At 34.9% G+C, this 20,199-nt stretch overlaps 1 protein-coding gene across 1 annotated transcript in view; it reads left to right on the top strand.

Annotated features, from left to right (window-relative positions):
- The window catches only part of LOC145672920 (uncharacterized), a 636,249-nt gene that overhangs the window by 471,943 nt on the left and 144,107 nt on the right, over nt 1–20,199 (top strand). The window contains exon 3 of the mRNA XM_081742132.1: nt 220–361. Within this exon, the coding sequence (XP_081598258.1) occupies nt 220–361 (142 nt within the window). The remainder of the gene's footprint in view (nt 1–219; nt 362–20,199) is intronic.

Raw genomic sequence — 20,199 nt, 5'->3', positions numbered from 1 at the left:
TTCGGTTCTCTTTCTGAAGCACGCAAAACTAAAATCTTTATTCTGGAACTAGAGCTTAAATCACTTTCAGTTCCGATGCCGTTAGCATTTTTGTAAGTTTTCATCTCCATTCAACTTATAATCAATATTTTTCTTAGAGCCTATCTCTGCATGTTTAATATTATTAAGTCTTAAATAACCAAGAAATTTCACTATTTTTTATCAATTTTTCTCTTTCAGAAAAATGTCACTTTTTAAGTAAGTGGCGAGGTACATGGTTCCAATCCGGAGTTCGTTCCAACATTATTATTGAAGAAGACAGGATCAGCAATAAGGGAAAATGCATAGCAGCGGAGGGGGACAAATTCCTTGTAGTGGATGAGTAAGTACTTTATATTATTCTCAAGTTATTTATCTTTAAAGAAAAGAACTTCCTAGTTTGTAAACATTGTATGGGGAGGGGGAAGGCACGGTAGTTCAGTGGTGGAGCGTTTGCCTCTGGTGTGTGGTTCGATCTCATGTCAAGTAGGTTCCGGCGGGAGCTCATGTGGTTCGGATTCCACGTTAATCAGTAGGTCCACGTCTCATATAGCCTTGCTGCTGAAAGGGACGTTAAACTCAAAATCAACTCAATCAACTCAAATAGGTTGTGTTGGAAAAACATAGGGCCCGTGGCTTTTTTTTCTCGCTGTACTTCCGTTTCCTCCTACTTTCTCATTTCACTAGCTCTTCCATCATCATTCACTTGCCCTAATCATCCGTCTCCCTTAGCCTAAAGAATATAATGACGGGACGTTAAACTAAAAGGTTTCATGTCTAAACATTGTGTCTAAAGAATTGTGTTACGTTTCACATTGTGAAATTATGGTAGGCAGTGGCGTATTTAGGATTTTGTTTCGGGGGGGATATACACAAAATGGAGAAGCAGAGGGGCATTTACCCACCTGAGTTTGAGAATCAAATATATTTTAGTTTATGCATAAAGTGACCTTTTAATGACAAGAACTGCAGACTGGTGAATTTTATGTGGTGTGATACAAATAAAAATTTAGCAGCGAATCTAACCTTTTATTCTATTCATAGAAGAAAATGGAAGCATCCTCTTGGCCTACCTAATATCCCGAACTACTTATTCCCACTTTGATTTTCTTTAGGATTTTAGATTTCGGGGCTTTCGGCATCTAAGGCCATTTAGCCCATCACGTACAGTATAAGGGATGACGTCCCTCGGCGAGCACACTATCCAGGGAAAGGGAAGGAAGAAAGGATTGGGGAAGGAAGGAAGCAACCTGAGACCTATAAGTTAGACACCATCCCGGTATTTACCTGTATGAATGAGGAAAACCCAGGAAAACCGTTTACACTTTTTAGACCGGGTGGCCCCACCGGGAATCGAACCCGGGAGCGCTCGCGCCGAAGGCGAGAGCGTTAGCGACTACGCTACGCGGAGCCACGTGATTTTCTTTAATTCAAACATTTACTTTTCTTTATAACGTAACGATGTAAATATTCCTTTGCTATAACAACTAAAGATCCGTTATGTTAATATCCGCGCAAGCTGGTGTCGAATACCAGTTTCGCTTATCAGCTCCTCTTAGTTTTGGTGTTACTGATAAAGGCCAACTTGAATCACAACTAACAACGGTCGAAAGTATGATAGGAGAAACGAAAGAAAGTAACAGCCAAGGAAAAGAAACAGAAGAATAGAATGGACGAAAAAAAAAAAAGAAAGAAAGAATGCAGTTCTTACATGAAATGATATTTGATAAATACAGTATTATGTCTGAAGGAAGAGCATAGGAATATAGGAAATTAATGAAATGTTTAGAAGTGGTAAGAAGGATTATATAATTGTTGTACTTGGAATGTGAAAAACTAACAAATTTATTTGAGGGGCTGAACCCGATAACCCCTCCCCTAAATATGCCACTGATAATGCGTTTCCTAGAAGAGTTCTGAAGTAGTATGAAGTGTTCTTCCCGTAATTCGTAGGTCTTCTCTACAATCAAAGGAAACCTTTCTAAAGCTTATGATTTGTTCCTGTAGTTTTTAAAAGATAAAATTCAAGTTTTTACGCAATATGGTTACTCTCAAATATGGTTAGTATTCTTCAAATTTGCTATGTGCAAAATGTTGAATATGAATACCGTACCTTAGACTTATTCATTCAAAATAATACGACTTGCTTTCTTAGTAAACTTAATTTTAAATGTATGTACCTAGAAATATTTTTAAAAATCATTTCTTTATTTAAAACTATGTTTATATTCTTTATTTAAATTGAGATGATAAAATTTTTGTGTTGCTTAATCCGACTACAGGACATTCTAGTGCCAGCGTTAAGAGGAACCGCACGTAACATCATCTTCAAGAACGTATAAGAAAACCGTATGGACCAGGCTTTGTGTTTTTGTACATATGCAATTTGATAAAAAAGAAAAAGAAGTAGATTGTGACTCCTACATGAGATAGTAGTGCATCTCTCACAATAATGGAATAGGATAGAAATACTTGAGTCAGTTTCAAGATAAGAAATGTTCACATACAAGAAGACAGAGGAAACATATATATATATATATATATATATATATATATATATATATATATATATACGTTGAAATGCTGACAACAAAATAGGCGAAACAAAAATGCAAAGCCTAGGAAGCCACGTCAGTGTTATATTGTAGAGTTCCATTGTATTAACATGAGAGACATCACGCAAAATGACGATTTGGCAGAAACAAGCCGGTTACGAACTAAATGTAAAAAAAAAAAAAAAAAAAAAAGGAATATAGTATTTCATATATATAAAAAGAATAACTTCATATACTATATCTGAAGAAAAACGTTCTTCAGAAGAAGAATAAAACGTAGAGGAAACAGAAGTAAAGAAAGAAAATGATAGAAGCGGAGAGATAGGAAGATAAAAGGGCATCGCAGAGATACTACATAATTTACATTTTCACCATGGCCTGACGTAGACTTTAGACGCATTACGTCACCTGCGCGGAAAACAACACATCTGCTCCTACATCACTCTTTGTTCTGGTTCGTGAATGTTTTTGGAACTTTAAGCTTTGGCTGTGTTGTTGTGGTGTTGCAGAGTGCCGGAGGGGGGGGGGGGAGGTGGAGGAAGAAGGAGGACAAGTTGAGGACATCTCACAATTTTAGGTTCTGTCTCATGTCCAGCAGCCGTCTCAGTACTCAACTAGCTGCTTACATAACAAGAAACAAAACAAAAAACAAACAAAGAAAGAAAGAAGAACCGAAATACAGAGAAGAGTACTTTTGGGCTTTACGAACTCACTTTTATTTGTCTTTTCTTGCTTCATTTTTTATTTTATTTTATTTTTTTTATTTGTCAAGAGAACCTTCATCGTCTTGTGACAAGAAAGACAGCCAACACACACGAATAACGTCAAGAGAATTAAAAAATATAAGAAAGATAAACACAAAAGATGTATCCTTCATATTAGTCCCTTTTTGGCCCAAAATATATCCTCTTTATATTTCGTGGTAGACTTATTCTGCCTTATGCAAGTCGTTTTGACGTATGATTAGCGTCATACTAAAGGTCTGATTACTGCAGGAAATATATGTTACTCGATATCTTTAGTATGGCATTAATAACGTGTCATAACGACTGTGCATAAGGCCCATTTAGTCTAAAATATCGAATAAATTTTCTGTGCTAAGACTTATTCTAAGTTAAAGATACTCTGTAGAATCAACATTTCACTTTATATTAAAAATCACTTTATCCTTAACGTTCAGTAAATTTTGAAAAATTGACTTACTTTGCGCAAAACATTAAAAAGTTCTCCACATTTGATTTACTTGACTAAGTCGCTAAGTAGGGTTTTTCATGTCAAGACATACTAACCCTTATTCAGAGTCGCTTCGACATTGTGATTAGCGCCATACTAACAGTCTGACTAGCGCATGATTATCATAAGTCTATTCGAAATCAGCTTAGCACGTAGTAGTTGATTAAATTAATTTAGAGCAAAGGGTATCCTTGTTTAGCTACGGTTTAGACACAATAAACTTTTATTATGAGAATACAAAGGCAGTTAATTACCTGTCTTTATATATTTCTTTCCTTTCACTTCATCGGGTGAGTTATCTATGAAGCAGCTATTTAGCCGAGTCCTCTACAATAGCAGAAATGTTTCTTAAAGTGAACAATGAGAGATGAGTAGAAAATCTCCAGCTTTCTGAGAGATACATACAACTGATTGATAAATTACCTTCCCTTATAATTACAACATAATCCTTCTATTGTCGTTAATATTAATTGACTTCTACTTGTTCCCACTGTATATACATCGCTTAGAAATGCATAAGTCAGTCATAATTCGATTTTGTAGCTATTTTTAAGTTGTTGTGATGTCCAACCACAAATAAAACACTTCGAATTTCGTATTTCACACATTTCTATATTTACAGAGTACGCATGTGCATGTCTAAATTTCCGTCGTAACCAAGTTTATTTTTCTCACCCGATGTATTGGGGGTTATGCTAGTTAATCATACCCAAATGAACTTATTAGCTGAACTCTAAGCAAATTCTCAATAGCAAAAAGTACATCCTCCTTAGTACAGAACAAATACGACACTAACTAATCACGTTACTAACCGCTTGATTAACGAATTCTTTCTGAATACAGCGCGCTCTGTCAACAAATTAAAATATTTCCTGCTAAACTTACATTTTGAAAACATAGTATAAGACATGTACATAGCAACCACGGGGAGGGGGAACAAGCTAAGTACTTCTCACAATTTTAGGTTTTGTCTCACGTCCGGCTGCCGTCTACTTCCAGGTAGTTGATTACATAAAAGAGCAAACAATAAAGTACGTCTTGACTTTACCAACTTCCGTTTTCTTTCTTTCCTTTGTTATTATTTTTAGAGTTATTCATCCTTCATTGTCTTATGATAAGAAACAGTCAACACATATGAATAATGTGAAGACAATTAGAAAATGGGAAGACGATAAACGCGAAAGACATATTCTTCATATTAGTTGCTAAAAATATGTCTTTCATATTAGTCTCTTAAGGGATGTCCTTCATATTAGTCGCTTAAAACATGTCAATATTAGTCGCTGAAGACATGTCCTTCAAATTAGTCGTTTAAGAAATGTCCTTGATACTAGTCACTTAAGATGTGTCCTTCATATTAATCGCTGAAGACATGTCCTTGATATTAGTCACTTAAGACGTGTCCTTCATATTAGTCGCTTAAGACATGTCCTTCATATTGGTCACTTAAGGCATATCCTTGATATTAGTCACTTAAGTCGTGTCCTTCATATTAGTCTCTTAAGACATGCCCTTCATATTAGTCGCTTAAAATACATCCTTGATATTTGTCACTCAAGACGTGTCCGTCATATTGGTCGCTTAAGACATGTCCTTCGTATTAGTCACTTAAGCCATATCCTTCATACTAGTCACTTAAGACGTTCCCTTCATATTAATCGTTTATGACATATCATTCATATTAGTCGCTTAAAATATGTCCTTGATATTAGTCACTTAAGACGTGTCCTTCATATTGGTCGCCTAAGACATGTCCTTCGTATTAGTCACTTAAGGCATATCCTTGATATTAGTCACTTAAGACGTTTCCTTCATATTAATCGCTTATGACATATCCTTCATATTAGTCGCTTAAGACATGTCCTTGATATTGGTCACTGAGAACGTGTCCTTAAAATTAGTCACTTAAGACGTGTCTATATTAGTCGCTTAAGACATGTCCTTGATATTAGTCACTTAAGATATGTTATTCATATTAGTCACCTAAAACATGTCCTTCATATTAGTCGCGTAAGACATGTCCTTGATATTAGTTGTCTACGACATGTCCTTCATATTAGTCACTTAAGGCATATCCTTGATATTAGGCACTAAACACGTTTCCTTCATATTAATCTCTTATGAAATATCCTTCATATTAGTTGCTTAAGACATGTCCTTCATACTAGTCGCTTAAGACATATCCTTCATATTAGTCGCTTAAGAAGTGTCCTTCATATTAGTCACTTTCTGCCTAAAGTGTATATATATATATATATATATATATATATATATATATATATATATATATATATATTTGTATTTGACGCTTGAATTGCTCAATGTAAAATTTTACGTCATATTTGTTCAACATGTTACATATTTTTTAAGGACCTTGGTTCGATTCACGGCTAAGTAAGTTTGTGCAGGAAAACATTGTGTCAGTGAGTTTTCTCGGGCTAATCCCATTTCTTCCTACATTCTCATTCTATCAGTTTTTCCATCATCATTCACTTGTATTGATTATCGTCTCTCTTAGCCTAAAGGGCATAAGTATGGGACGTTAAACTGAAATATTTCATTTTAAGTCTGGTATACACAAGCTGGTAAACGTAACGGAATGCAGAAACAGCTTTAATAACAGATGTCTATTGTAACTTTATTCCAATGTGACACTCCCCTGGATGCTTCACCGCCACTTTCCTGTTTTTTTAAATTTACTTTCCATTTTTCTTCCTTCTTCTCCTTTCCACCTGATGATGTATTTAGCGAAAACGCGCATAGTGCAGCACTATGAAATGATGTTTTGATATTTTTTTTTCCATTCCGAGTTTAATATTCCTTTGTTTCAAGGCTTATCAGTTTCATAGAAACACGTGGAAAAAGTACAACTTACCCTCTGAATATGGCGCAGGACCATTGTATCAAGGCTTACCAGTTTCAAGGAAACACCTGAATAAAAAGTACAACTTACCATATGAATATGGCGTAAAACCATTGTTTCAAGTCTTTTCAGTTTTATGGAAACACTTTTGAAAAGTGCAACTTATCAAATTGATATGGCGTTGGACTGTCTTATCCCCTCAGAACCGGCCTGATGCGACATGGAATTCAGTCGTATAGCTCACGAATGGTAGCGAGTGGAACGTTCATTTTGTGTGAAGTGTATCACGGATTTCAGTTCCATGAAATAGGATGAGGACGGAAATCTGCACCGGATTCATATCTCTAGAACGGACCACAAATATTAAATCATATTCAGGTTCGAGCATTGTAGGGGAGGGGACCAGGAGATGTGTTCAACTTCATCCTGATGTTGCTCAAACATCTGCTGTGTGAATGAGCACATTATCTTCCTCATATGAAATATGGGTCTTGTCTGGAAACATCATCTGGAATTTAGGATGAAAATGGTGCTCTAAAGTGACAATATAATCACGGGCGGTGACGCGACTGGTAAGCGTAAACACAGAACTCACTGGAAACTAGGATATTGAGGCCAAAAGTGTCACAGACTCGCCGCAATGTTGCCCAGTTGGGCGGAGACCCTACGGATAATACGCTTTTTTGGGCATCTCCCACACTCAAGCAGGCCCGTGGTTTGAAATAAGCTGAACGACGTCATACTTTTCTTGTTCCAATTCGAACAGTGCGTGCCATACACATCGTACAGCATCGTCTCATTTCGAACACTGAGTACTATACACATCGTGACAGCATCGTATCACTTCGAAAACTGTGTACTATACACATCGTAGTAGTATCGTCCCATTTTGAACACTGCGTACTTTACATATCGTGCCAGTATCGTCCCACTTCGAACACTGTGTGCCATACACATCATATCACCATCGTTCCACTTCGAATACTGCGTCTCATACATATCGTGCCAGCATTATCCTACTTCGAACATTGTGTGCCATACACATCGTGGTAACAAGGTTCCACTTCGAGCACTACGTGTTATACACATCGTGCTAGCATCATTCCACTTGGAACACTGCACGTCATACACATCGAGCCAATATCGCCCAACTTCGAACACTTTATGCTACACATATCATGGTAGCATCATCCTACTTTGAACACTGCATGCCATACACATTGCGGAAGCATAGTTTTACTTCGAACACTGTGTGTCATACACATCGCACCAGCATCGTCTCACTTCGAACACTGCGTACCAGTATCACATTACAATTATTATAGTCACATGCAAAAGGTACTAACATATTATATATGCCACAAAATTATATTCAATGAGAAATTCTAAATATATATATATATACGTGTCTGTTTTATAGTACTTTATTCTGTTTTGATGAAAATATATATTCCTCATTGCGATCCTGTGTGCATCGTCCAATAGGTGAACCGCTCCCTTGAACTGACCCCTTTGGATCCACTAGTGCTGTTGTAAAGAGCAGTTCGTATCTAATATAGTTTAATTTCACCTAACAGCTACATAGCTAACGACGCTCATACTATTTGTAGGTGAAACTATAACATTAAATCATAAAAAAGTCCTCACATGTTGTTCAGCAACGTTTTGTTAAGCAAAGTACATACAGGTGCAAAATAAAAATTGGAAAAATGCAAATACACACTGAAAGAATCTATGCGTCAACCACTGTTTGCAAACTTTATCGCTGAACACATAATGTACGAGCGCCTTAGCTTGAGATTACAATATATTTAGTATTTGTCATGCACATATTATTATGTTTATATACATATTCACGCAATATTACCATCAAAGTCTGATAGCTTGGGAAACAGCAATAGTGTAGTAGCAGTTTACCGAACACGAAAACCGTTTATCTAGAAACGAGTGGGGGTAAAGTTTCCATTTCATGTAAACAGAACGGGTAACGCTTTTCCTTTGTTTTCCCTAACTAGCAATAAATGATGAGTTTCTCATATTTCTTTATTAGTCATATTTTTTTTATTTTATTTAGTTTCATTTTCTTTCCAACAGTACTGTATGTTTAGCCTTTGTACATTGCAATTACTAGCTGTAGTGTACAAGGGATTCGCTATATAACATTATCACAATGATCTACGGAAGTGTTTTTTTTATTTTTTATTTTTATATTCAAGCTATTTCCTTTATACATATATGTATATGTATGGAAAAACAAAGTGACTGAATAAAGGAAAAATAATGTTAAGCATAAAACATTATGTATTGTTCAGTGACAGACTTGTGTTGTTTCGACACTCGCACGCGATCACGGAAGTGTCATGTATAATACATATGTCCATAGCGTGGCTATGCTCATGAATACATACATGGGCTTTCTTGTCTAGCCAATACATTATATCGATTTGCATTCGCTGGCCTTTTTTTAACCTCTTTATTTCTTTATTTTCCTAACCATTTCCTATACAGAAGCTTATATATGTTCCGCACTAGTACAGCATTAGTACGCACACCCTTTTCTGTCTGCTAGCTCGTTTCTGGAAGATAGAGTTTCATTATTTCGTTTAGTAATCGGTCCCTCCCACATGTGGGTTTGCGTCAACATTGCAGTAATTCTTACAAAACAAACACAACCTCCTTTGTTAGCACTTGATGTCTTAATAATCTGAGTCTTACCTCAATAGGTGTAATAACGAATAACTCACTGAAAGCTTTGTTATTATGGTAGTTTATATAGCATAACCGTAATGTTTGACACATTACTATCAGAGCTGAAACCAGGGGGGGGGGGTATCAGTTAAAGGACACAATCTCAATAACCCTTATGCAGATTCATTTTGACGTATGATTAGCGCCATACTAAGGGCTTGACTAACGCATGATTATCAGAAGTGTATTCAGAATCTCTGATTAGCACTTAGTAGTTGGCTAAGTTAATCACACGTGACTAATTAATTTAGAGCATCGTGCACCCCTGGTTTACAAACGGTTTAGACACAATAAACTTATATTATGAGAATACAAAGGCAATTAATTACCTGTCTGTATATATTTCTTTTCTTTCACTTCATCGGGTGAATTAATTATGAGGCAGCTATTGAGCCCAGTCCTCTACAATAGCAGAACTGTTTGTTAAACAGTGAGAGATGAGTAGAAAATGTCCAGTTTTCTGAGAGATATGTACACTCATGTCCAAAATTATTGTCGCATGTCTATAAATATGTTGTTCTAGGAATATAATTTGATAACGAATTCGCCCGGTATTTCTTATAATGTTCTTATGTGTATAATAGGTACACGTACATGTATGTGGTAAATTTCATGTCAAAAGAGCAGTAAATAAGAACAATAAAACTTTCTTGTCCGTTTAGCAACATTTTGTTTTACTCATTCTAATTTTCGTATTTATAATTATTTTCTATGAAATTTACCACAATTATACATTTTCCGATTATACACATAGTATCAGTATTAAAAGTACCCTGCGAAATCATTACCAAATTATATTCTTACAAGAAGACAGTTATAGTTATACGACAATCATTTTGGACATGAGTGTACAACAGATCGATAAATTATCTTCTCTTATAATTACAACATAATCCTTCTGTTGTCACTAATATTAATTGACTTCTACTTATTCCTGTCATAAATACATCCTCAGAAATGTGTACGTTAATTATAATCCGATTTTGTAACTATTTATAAGTTGTTATGATGTCAAACCGCATTTTAAATTTCGTATTTCATATATTTTCGTTTTTAGAGACCACACATGCACCCGTCTAGATTTCTGTAGTTGCCACACTTATTTCTCTTACCCGATGTATTGGGGTTATATTAGTTAATCATACCCAAATCAACTTATAAGCTGAAGTCCAAGAAAACTCTAAATACAAAGAAAATACATCCTCCTTAGTACAGAGCTAACATGACACTAACTAATCGCGTAATTAATGCTTGTTTAACGAATTCTTTCTAAATACCGCGCATTATTGCCAATTTTGCACATCAGATAAGGGACGTAACTTCAGTATTGAGAATTTTTATAATCATGATTTATCCTTTCATAAACATTTTTTTAAAACCTAAAACTTACCTTCATTTAGAGAATACAGAAATGATTTCAACGAGAAGCTATTTTCTGCAATCAATTAGGAAACTCATATATATATATATATATATATATATATATATATATATATATATATATATATATATATATATATATGTGTGTGTGTGTGTGTGTGTGTGTGTGTGTGTGTGTATGTATGTATATGTATGTATTCTATGTCAGCTTTCACCTCTCTACCAAAACCGGAAGTGGTAGAAATTACTATCACTCCCGATTTCAATATTCATTGAGAAATTATCACAGTATATAAACCAAACTCTTTCATGTGGTGTACAAGTGACACGGTTACTTGTTCTTTTAAAATAAATCAGAAATGTTGTATATAATCGTATGAAATCTGTAGAACTCATTTGATCTTGACCAAACTTGGCGTGGTGGTAGAATGTCACACCATACAAACCAAACTCCTTCAAGTGGTGTACAAGTTACTCTGATACTTGTTCTTTTAAAATAAATTAGAAGGATAGTGTATAATCATATCACCTTTGCAATCTACATAACTGGTCTGATCTTGACCAAACTTGGCGTGGAGGTAAACTGTCACGCCATACATACCATACTTCTTCAAGTAGTGTACAAGTGACATTACTACTTGCTCCTTAGAAAAAAATCAGAAGGGCAGTATATAATCTTATCATCGTATGAAATCTACATAACTCATCTGATCTTGACCAAACTTGGCATGGTGGTAGACTATCACGCCATACAAACCAATCTTCTTCACGAGGTGTACAAGTGACAGTGCTAATTGCTCTTTTAAAATAAATCTTAAGAATAGTATATAATCGTAACATTGTAGGCAATCTACATAACTCACTTGAACTGGACTATACCTTCATTTGTTTAGTAGGCATGTAAAATAATTTCCCGTGCAAATCTTTGGATTCCGATTTATTGGTCTTTAAATTTATGGTTTAGATTTACCTTGTTTGATTGTCGCGAAAATAAATAACTAATTTACTATTTAAAACAGAAATTAAGCAAAAATGCACAGATCAAAGCTCTTAAACGTTAATTTAAGTTTACATAAAATAAATGCAATGTGTACTTATTTAAAAAATTACTAAAATCAATGAAGGACAGTTAAACGTTAAATAAATGCAGCGTTACTCATAATAAAGATTAGTTAGAATCAGTGAAAGAGAGTTACACGTTAAGTAATTGCAGTTTGTACTTATAACAAAGATTTGCTAAAATCAATGAAGGACAGGTAAACGTTAAGTAATTGCAGTTTGTACTTATAACAAAGATTTGCTAAAATCAATGGACAGATAAACGTTAAGTAATTGCAGTTTGTACTTATAACAAAGATTTGCTAAAATCAATGAAGGACAGATAAACGTTAAGTAATTGCAGTTTGTACTTATAACAAAGATTTGCTAAAATCAATGAAGGACAGATAAACGTTAAGTAATTGCAGTTTGTACTTATAACAAAGATTTGCTAAAATCAATGAAGGACAGAGAAACGTTAAGTAATTGCAGTTTGTACTTATAACAAAGATTTGCTAAAATCAATGAAGAAGAGTTACACGTTAAGTAATTGCAGTTTGTACTTATAACAAAGATTTGCTAAAATCAATGAAGGACAGATAAACGTTAAGTAATTGCAGTTTGTACTTATAACAAAGATTTGCTAAAATCACTGAAGGAGAGTTACACGTTAAGTAATTGCAGTTTTTACTTATAACAAAGATTTGCTAAAATCAATGAAGGACAGATAAACGTTAAGTAATTGCAGTTTGTACTTATAACAAAGATTTGCTAAAATCAATGAAGGACAGATAAACGTTAAGTAATTGCAGTTTGTACTTATAACAAAGATTTGCTAAAATCAATGAAGGACAGATAAACGTTAAGTAATTGCAGTTTGTACTTATAATAAAGATTTGCTAAAATCAATGAAGAAGAGTTACACGTTAAGTAATTGCAGTTTGTACTTATAACAAAGATTTGCTAAAATCAATGAAGGACAGATAAACGTTAAGTAATTGCAGTTTGTACTTATAATAAAGATTTGCTAAAATCAATGAAGAAGAGTTACACGTTAAGTAATTGCAGTTTGTACTTATAACAAAGATTTGCTAAAATCAATGAAGGACAGATAAACGTTAAGTAATTGCAGTTTGTACTTATAATAAAGATTTGCTAAAATCAATGAAGAAGAGTTACACGTTAAGTAATTGCAGTTTGTACTTATAATAAAGATTTGCTAAAATCAATGAAGGACAGATAAACGTTAAGTAATTGCAGTTTGTACTTATAATAAAGATTTGCTAAAATCAATGAAGAAGAGTTACACGTTAAGTAATTGCAGTTTGTACTTATAACAAAGATTTGCTAAAATCAATGAAGGACAGATAAACGTTAAGTAATTGCAGTTTGTACTTATAATAAAGATTTGCTAAAATCAATGAAGAAGAGTTACACGTTAAGTAATTGCAGTTTGTACTTGTAACAAAGATTTTCTAAAACCAATGAAGGACAGATAAACGTTAAGTAAATACAGCGTGTACTTAAAATCAACGAAGGACGAATCTTTCCTCCCTGCAAAAGAAGACTTATTACTAGATATTTTCCTATTTATATTTCCATAATCTCCAGAAATATAACCTAAAAAAGAAAAAGAAAGAAAAAAGGTACGGTAGAGTAAGAAATGTAAGGTTTCTATGGTTAAACTTATACCATGCTTTATCTCTAAGCAAAATGATACATGTATTTAAAAGAAAAAGAAAGGGAAAAACACATTATCACATAGAAATGAACGTTTCAATCTTACGATATAACATTACTTATATTTATTGTTTCTTTTATTCGGTAAGAGGAGACAGAAGGACGTAAAGCAAAGAAGATGAAAAGAGAGACAAAGAAGCTGACTCATGAATTCGTATTGAATTTTTTTTGCCGTTATATTATATATATTTTTTCACGTAACTAAAGAGACCAATAAAGAAAAAAAAACATGCAGAAGATAGGGATTTCATTTCTTTATTTTGTAAAATATTACTAGAAATAAAAAAATGTAAAACGGAGATAGCAGTTGGGAAAAAAAGAAAGCTGCTGAGAATGCAAAAGAAAAAAATCTACTTGACTAAGAAGAAAACTAGAAAGAAGAATATGAAAAAAAGAGCTTAGGAAAGAAAGAAAGGTTTTAGAAATGAATAAAAAAGAAGCACGTATGAAGATTGGAACAAAAAGTAAAAAAAAGAGAGGGAGAGAAATATAAATGGTAGATTTTTATAGTAGCTTATAACGAAATTTGTACCTGACTCTCAGTATCACAACTTGTTCCGTTTCGTACTTATTTATTCCCAGTATGAGTATTATGTGTAATTGTGTTGTGGCGTTCCCCCAAAACCGAAATTTATCCTCTTCTTGCCATATTCGTGTCTTTTTTTCTTTCTTCCTTTTTCTTCTGTTGTCTAGATTAACTCCCATCGTCCACATTAACTTTATGGTTTGCTGTTTCTCCATCCCTCCCCCCTGAAGTAAATCACAACCTCCACCATTCTTACAATAAAGGCGTCCGACTGGGGATGTCTCTTACACACGCAACGCTCTTGAGTGGAAGAACCTAGGATGGTAGATTTGTTAGAGGGGAAAGAGATTTTGAAGAAGATGAGAAAGGTATTTATATAGAAGGGGAAGGAAAACACATAAGTGGTGAAACCCAGTACGAAATGGTAAAGGAATGGAATTTAAAGAATAAGTAAGAATGGCAAAGGAAAAGCAACAAAGTGAAGAACTGTATTTAAAAAAGAAAGTTAAATGATGTTTTTTCAGTAGTGTGCACAATAAAAACAAGTAAAATACGATTTTAACTTGGATATTGAATTCACTTCCTTATCTTGACCAATTTCTCGTAATCAATAGAATATCGAGTTTTGTGCCTTGCTCATTATACAGTACTGACAAGGGATCATTCCGATTTTGTGAATTCAATTTGCTGCAAATAATTGCTAGCAATGAACTCAGCGCCAAAAGAAACAGAGAAACATAGGGTGTTTAGTGGCAGACCGTATACGGGTGGGAGATAAATGAGGCCAAAGTGCGAAGATAGAACGTAGAAAATGTCTAGAAATGCCATGTTAATTTTGAAACGAGTAGAGGGATTGAAGGTCTAATGTTGGATATGAGGAATGCATGTAGAGCTCCACTGAATACGCGTAATGTGAATCATGAGGGACATCTGAAAATCCGCCATGTTTGACTTATTGCAAGAAGAATATACGAGAAAGGGGTTATGTGACATATGGCTCTTGACGCACACCGTCTATTGAAATCAATAGTGGTCAATACAGTTTGAGATCCTTGTAACAAAAGGCGTTCCACACTATGACAATGTATCAATACAGGGTTTTCATAAAGTATGGACGGATTTAATTCCCTTATAATTTACGTAAAAATGCTCATATTGAAATCAAATAAAGTGCAAACGGTAGCGGAAGGATTAAATTTTTACCTGTAATCTGCACCAGCTCAGTTCATTCACCGCCACACCTCCAACTGAGCGCCATTTACGTCCACACATTCCCGTAGGCGGTGCTGGAATCCACTCACAGCGTTCCGCCGTGTTTGATCCGAAATCCGTGTTGCAGGCGATGTTGGCGGCCTCCCACTTCGAGGACGGTCCAGGACACTTCCTGTCTTCAAGAACTTAGCATGCCACTTTCGGATTGCACTCTCAGTCGGTGCCGGCTTTTTGAACTCTTTGGTGAACTTTCGACATACCAGAATTGGTGATTTTAGCTCTGCGTACCACAGAACACATTGCGCTTTCTCTTTCACCGACGCCATCTTTGATACGGTAAAAAAAAATAGTCTTCTCAGAGGAGTTTTTCATTTATTTATTTCTTTAAAAGACACACACACCAATACAGCTTACAACTTACTTTTAACAGTCAACATTGAAACAACATGAAAACAACAATGGATGGAATTTGGTAAGAAACTGACCCTTGCCCTCCCTCTTTCAACGTGTTCAGAGTTGCCGCTTATCTAACAGTGTTGCCAACTAAAAATTTAGTCCTTCCGCTACCGTTTGCACTTTATTTGATTTCATTATGAGCATTTTTATGAAAATTATAAGCAAATTAAATACGTCCAGACTTTATGAAAACCCTGTACTGTCGTAAAAGATCACATGAATGAGGAACTAGAGACACCTGTAGTACGGTCCATGAGCACGTTGTATGCACGAGGGGTAGAAAGAGAGTGATTCGAACCCGGAAACATCAAGAAGAATGTTTGCAGCGTGTAACGGAATGAGAAGTAGTTCTACTGGATGAATGTTGGCGTGGTACCTTGTACAAAGATACCTGTCCCATTCAGGGTTCTGATATATTAATGACCCCCTCCAACAAAACGTGGAGATTGTAACACTGGTAACTCTTCTCAAAACCAGTTACATACAATTGGCAGTTAAAACAATATTCACATTATGCCTATCCAGTGGAGCTCCACAAGCATTCCTAATGTCCAACATTTGACCTCAATTACTTTATTCGTTTTACAAGTAATATGTCGTTTCCAGACATTTTCTACGTTCTATCTTCGCACTTTGTCCTCATTTATCTCCCACCCTGTATACGGTCTGCCACTAAACGTCCTCTTTTTCTCTATTTCTTTTGGTGTTGAATCTAGTGCTAGCAATCATTTTCAGCAATTGAATTCACCAAATCGGAATGTTCCCTTCTGAGAATAATAAAAACGAGAATAATTAACGTCTCCAAACCATGACTTTTACCATGGGTTGTTTCTAAGTGCATAAACCATCATGGAAGTTCATTTCTCCTACCCTCTGAAACAGACCGATTTCCAAAAGAGATGGATTCCAGACCCACACCATCGGAACAAAGAATGGATGGATTTAAGTTGCGACCTGACCTTATTTCTCTACTGCAAGTAAAAGTTATAGATTTATTATTTCTGATTTCAATATTCAATTCCCATTTTATAAGAATTGTAAAAGATAGCTAGAAACTGTTTTTGATATGAATTCAGCGTCTGAAGAACAGGTTCCATCTATGACCTTATCACTTTATTGAAAGTGCAAGTTATAGATCCATTCCTTCTGGTTTCAGTACTGAATTTCTATATAGTAAAAATTGTAAGAGATAACGAAAGACCGTTTCTGATATGGATTCAGTGTTAGAGAATAGGTTCCATCTCTGACCGCATCCTTTTATTACAAGGGGAAGTTACACATCTATTTCTTCTGGTTTCAGTATTGAATTCCTATACAGTAATAATTGTAAGAGATAGAAAAATTATTTTTGATATGGATTCAGCTTCCGAAGAAGAGGTTCCATCTCTGACCTTATCCCTTTGTGGCAAGGTTTAGATCGATTATTTCTGGTTTCTGTATTGAATTCCTATATAGCAATAACCGTAAGAGATAGGGAGAAACTCTGATATGGATTCAGCTTCCACAAATTTATTTCTTCTGGTTTCAGTATTGAATTCCTACATATGGTAATAATTGAAAGAGATAGGGAGAAACTGTTTTTGATATGGATTCAGCTGCTTCTATCTCTGAACTTATTTCTCTATTTGAAGAAGTTACAGATCGATTACTTCTGGTTTCAGTATTGAATTCCATATTGCAATAACTGTAAGAAATCGGTAGAAACTGTTTTTGATATGAATTCAGCGTCTGAAGAATAGGTTCAATCTCTGACCTTATCACTCTATTGGAAGTGGAAGTTATAGATCTATTTCTTCTGGTTTCAGTATTGAATTCCTATATATGGTAATGATTGTAAGAGACAGTGAGAAACTGTTTTTGATATGGATTCAGTTTCCGAAGAACAAGTTCCATCTCTGACCTTATTCCTTTATTACAAGTGAAAGTTATACATTAATTCAGTGGCGGCTCGTGAAATAAAAGGTAGGGTGGGCCAAGCTTCAAGACAAATACTTTATAGTTACTACTACTACTACCACTACTACTGCTGCTGCTGCTGCTACTACTACTACTACTACTACGAATGTATTCTTATTGTTATTATTAAGTGAATTGCTTAAATAACTCGAAATTGCAGTCAGAAAAACTTATCATACTAACACATTAAGGGGGCAGACTACTGAATATTTTTGAAAAACTAATAATTTTTCTTTTGCCCGTTTTTCGTAAGTGGAAAGAGGTAATAAAATGTAACTTACCACAATAATAGATAATGCTATTTTACACCCGAAAATATGGATCGAAAGAATTTTCAGTGTTGCCATCCATAGAAATTACAGTGTGACCAGAATTTGAATTACTCAAAAATCTAGGTAAAGGCAGCGACTAGAAAAATAAACTCAACGGTAATTGATGACTTATCATGCTGTCTATCCTTCTTGTTTACTACTTTTTTAATAATATTTCTATTTATTTTATAAATCTTACATAAATTCTTACAAAATAAATAAGTCATTACAAAATAAATAGAAATATTATTTAAAAAGTAGTAAACAAGAAGGATAGACAGCATGATAAGTCATCAATTACCGTTGAATTCATTTTTCTAGTCGTTGCCTTTACCTAGATTTTTGAGTAATTCAAATTCTGGTCACACTGTAATTTCTATGGATGGCAACACTGAAAATTCTTCCGATTTGTATTTTCAGGTGTAGAATAACATTATCTAATATTGTGGTAAGTTACATTTTATTACCTCTTTCCACTTACGAGAAACGGGCAAAAGAAAAATTATTAGTTTTTCAAAAATATTTAGTAGTCTGCAGCCTTAAGTATAATCATCGGGCAACAACATTATGCCCACCAGTTTCGATACCCCAGAAAATGTATCTGTTAAGTCATACTCAAGCAGAAATAATAATAAATCATTTTCGTTATTAATTGAGCAAAGAATATCATTGCTCTATGCGGCCGGTAGTTCGGATTTGAGCTTTCCTCTGTCCAGCATCGGATAGGAACAGGCTACAACCGTTAAGTCATTTTACGGGAAGGAATGTTTAAAAGTGGAAAAGTTCTGAGGGTTCACCTATTGGAAACGCGCGTAATACTTTCTAACATGCGTACTTTATTCATTTTCCCACAACCACACGAAAACACAAGGGGAAAAATAGCACAAAAGACAATAGGAAGATACACTTCTAAACTGAGGGATGGACACGCGGTTGATTTTGGATCTCTTCAGCAGAAGTAATACAAGAGAACAAGGTCAAGGGACAAAACAACTGAAAGTGCGGAATCAACAACCTCTACAGACAAAATGAATTTTGGCAACAAGCAAGCTTCAAACCTTTTCGTTCGGAAGGGGTCGAGTGAAATCGTGTGATGAGGGTCTACAATTTTTGGCCCATGCCACCTACATTCAAGCTGGGTTTTCACGTTCGCCACACGAGTCTATGCGAGACGATAATAAGTCCACACTGAAATATCTCAAGCCCTTTTTGCCTTTCTTTTGTACTGACCGCATGAATAGTGTGTCCATAAGCGTATGTAGTACATGGAAAAATTGATTTGAAGGAGTTTTTTGGTTTAGAGGGAAATTATAGCAACAATACTAGCAGGATAACTAAAGATACATATATTTTTCTATGTTAATACAAAAACGATAGGAGGGCCGCCTCTGCATCTGTTCCTTCTGGTTTCAGTATTGAATTTCTATATTGTAATAATTGTAAGAGATAGGGAGAAACTTTCTGAAGTGGATTCAGCGTCCGAAGAACGGGTTCCATCTCTGACCTCATCAATCTATTGCAAGTGGAAGTTATAAGTCTATTACTTCTGGTTTCAGTATTGAATTTCTATATTGTAATAACTGTAAGAGATAGGGAGAAACTGTTTGAAGTGGATTCAGCGTCCGAAGAACGGGTTCCATCTCTGACCTCATCAATCTATTGCAAGTGGAAGTTATAAGTCTATTACTTCTGGTTTCAGTATTGAATTTCTATATTGTAATAACTAACTGTTTTTGATATGGATTCAGCGTCCGAATAGCGGTTTTTGTCTCCGGTAGTATTTCTACTTTCAGTATTGAAACCGTATAATTTGAATGTGTGCCGTGGTCTCGTGGTGTAAAATGAAAGTCACTTGTTTTTAAAACACATTTTTTTCTGGAATAAACTTGAATATTCAAAAATCTCTATTTAAATTATTCAACCATACATTAGTTGTATATTGAGATAGCATTCAGCTACATAATTACGCGAATACTAGTAAATAATATAACGCAACTGATATAACGGAATACCTACACTCAATCCAATATTCAACCATAGTACAACTAATATCCTTGTATTACAAAAGAACTGAGATGAAAAACCTCCTCCAGTTAAACGAGCAAAATCATTCACAACTACTCCTCCCCCCCCCCCTTCCAGGGGTCAAACCGAACGAATTCA

This window comes from Thermobia domestica, chromosome 16 (assembly GCF_964235325.1).
Source record: "Thermobia domestica chromosome 16, izTheDome1.hap1.1, whole genome shotgun sequence".
Taxonomy (NCBI): domain Eukaryota; kingdom Metazoa; phylum Arthropoda; class Insecta; order Zygentoma; family Lepismatidae; genus Thermobia; species Thermobia domestica.
This window is presented reverse-complemented; position numbering and strand designations above follow the sequence as displayed.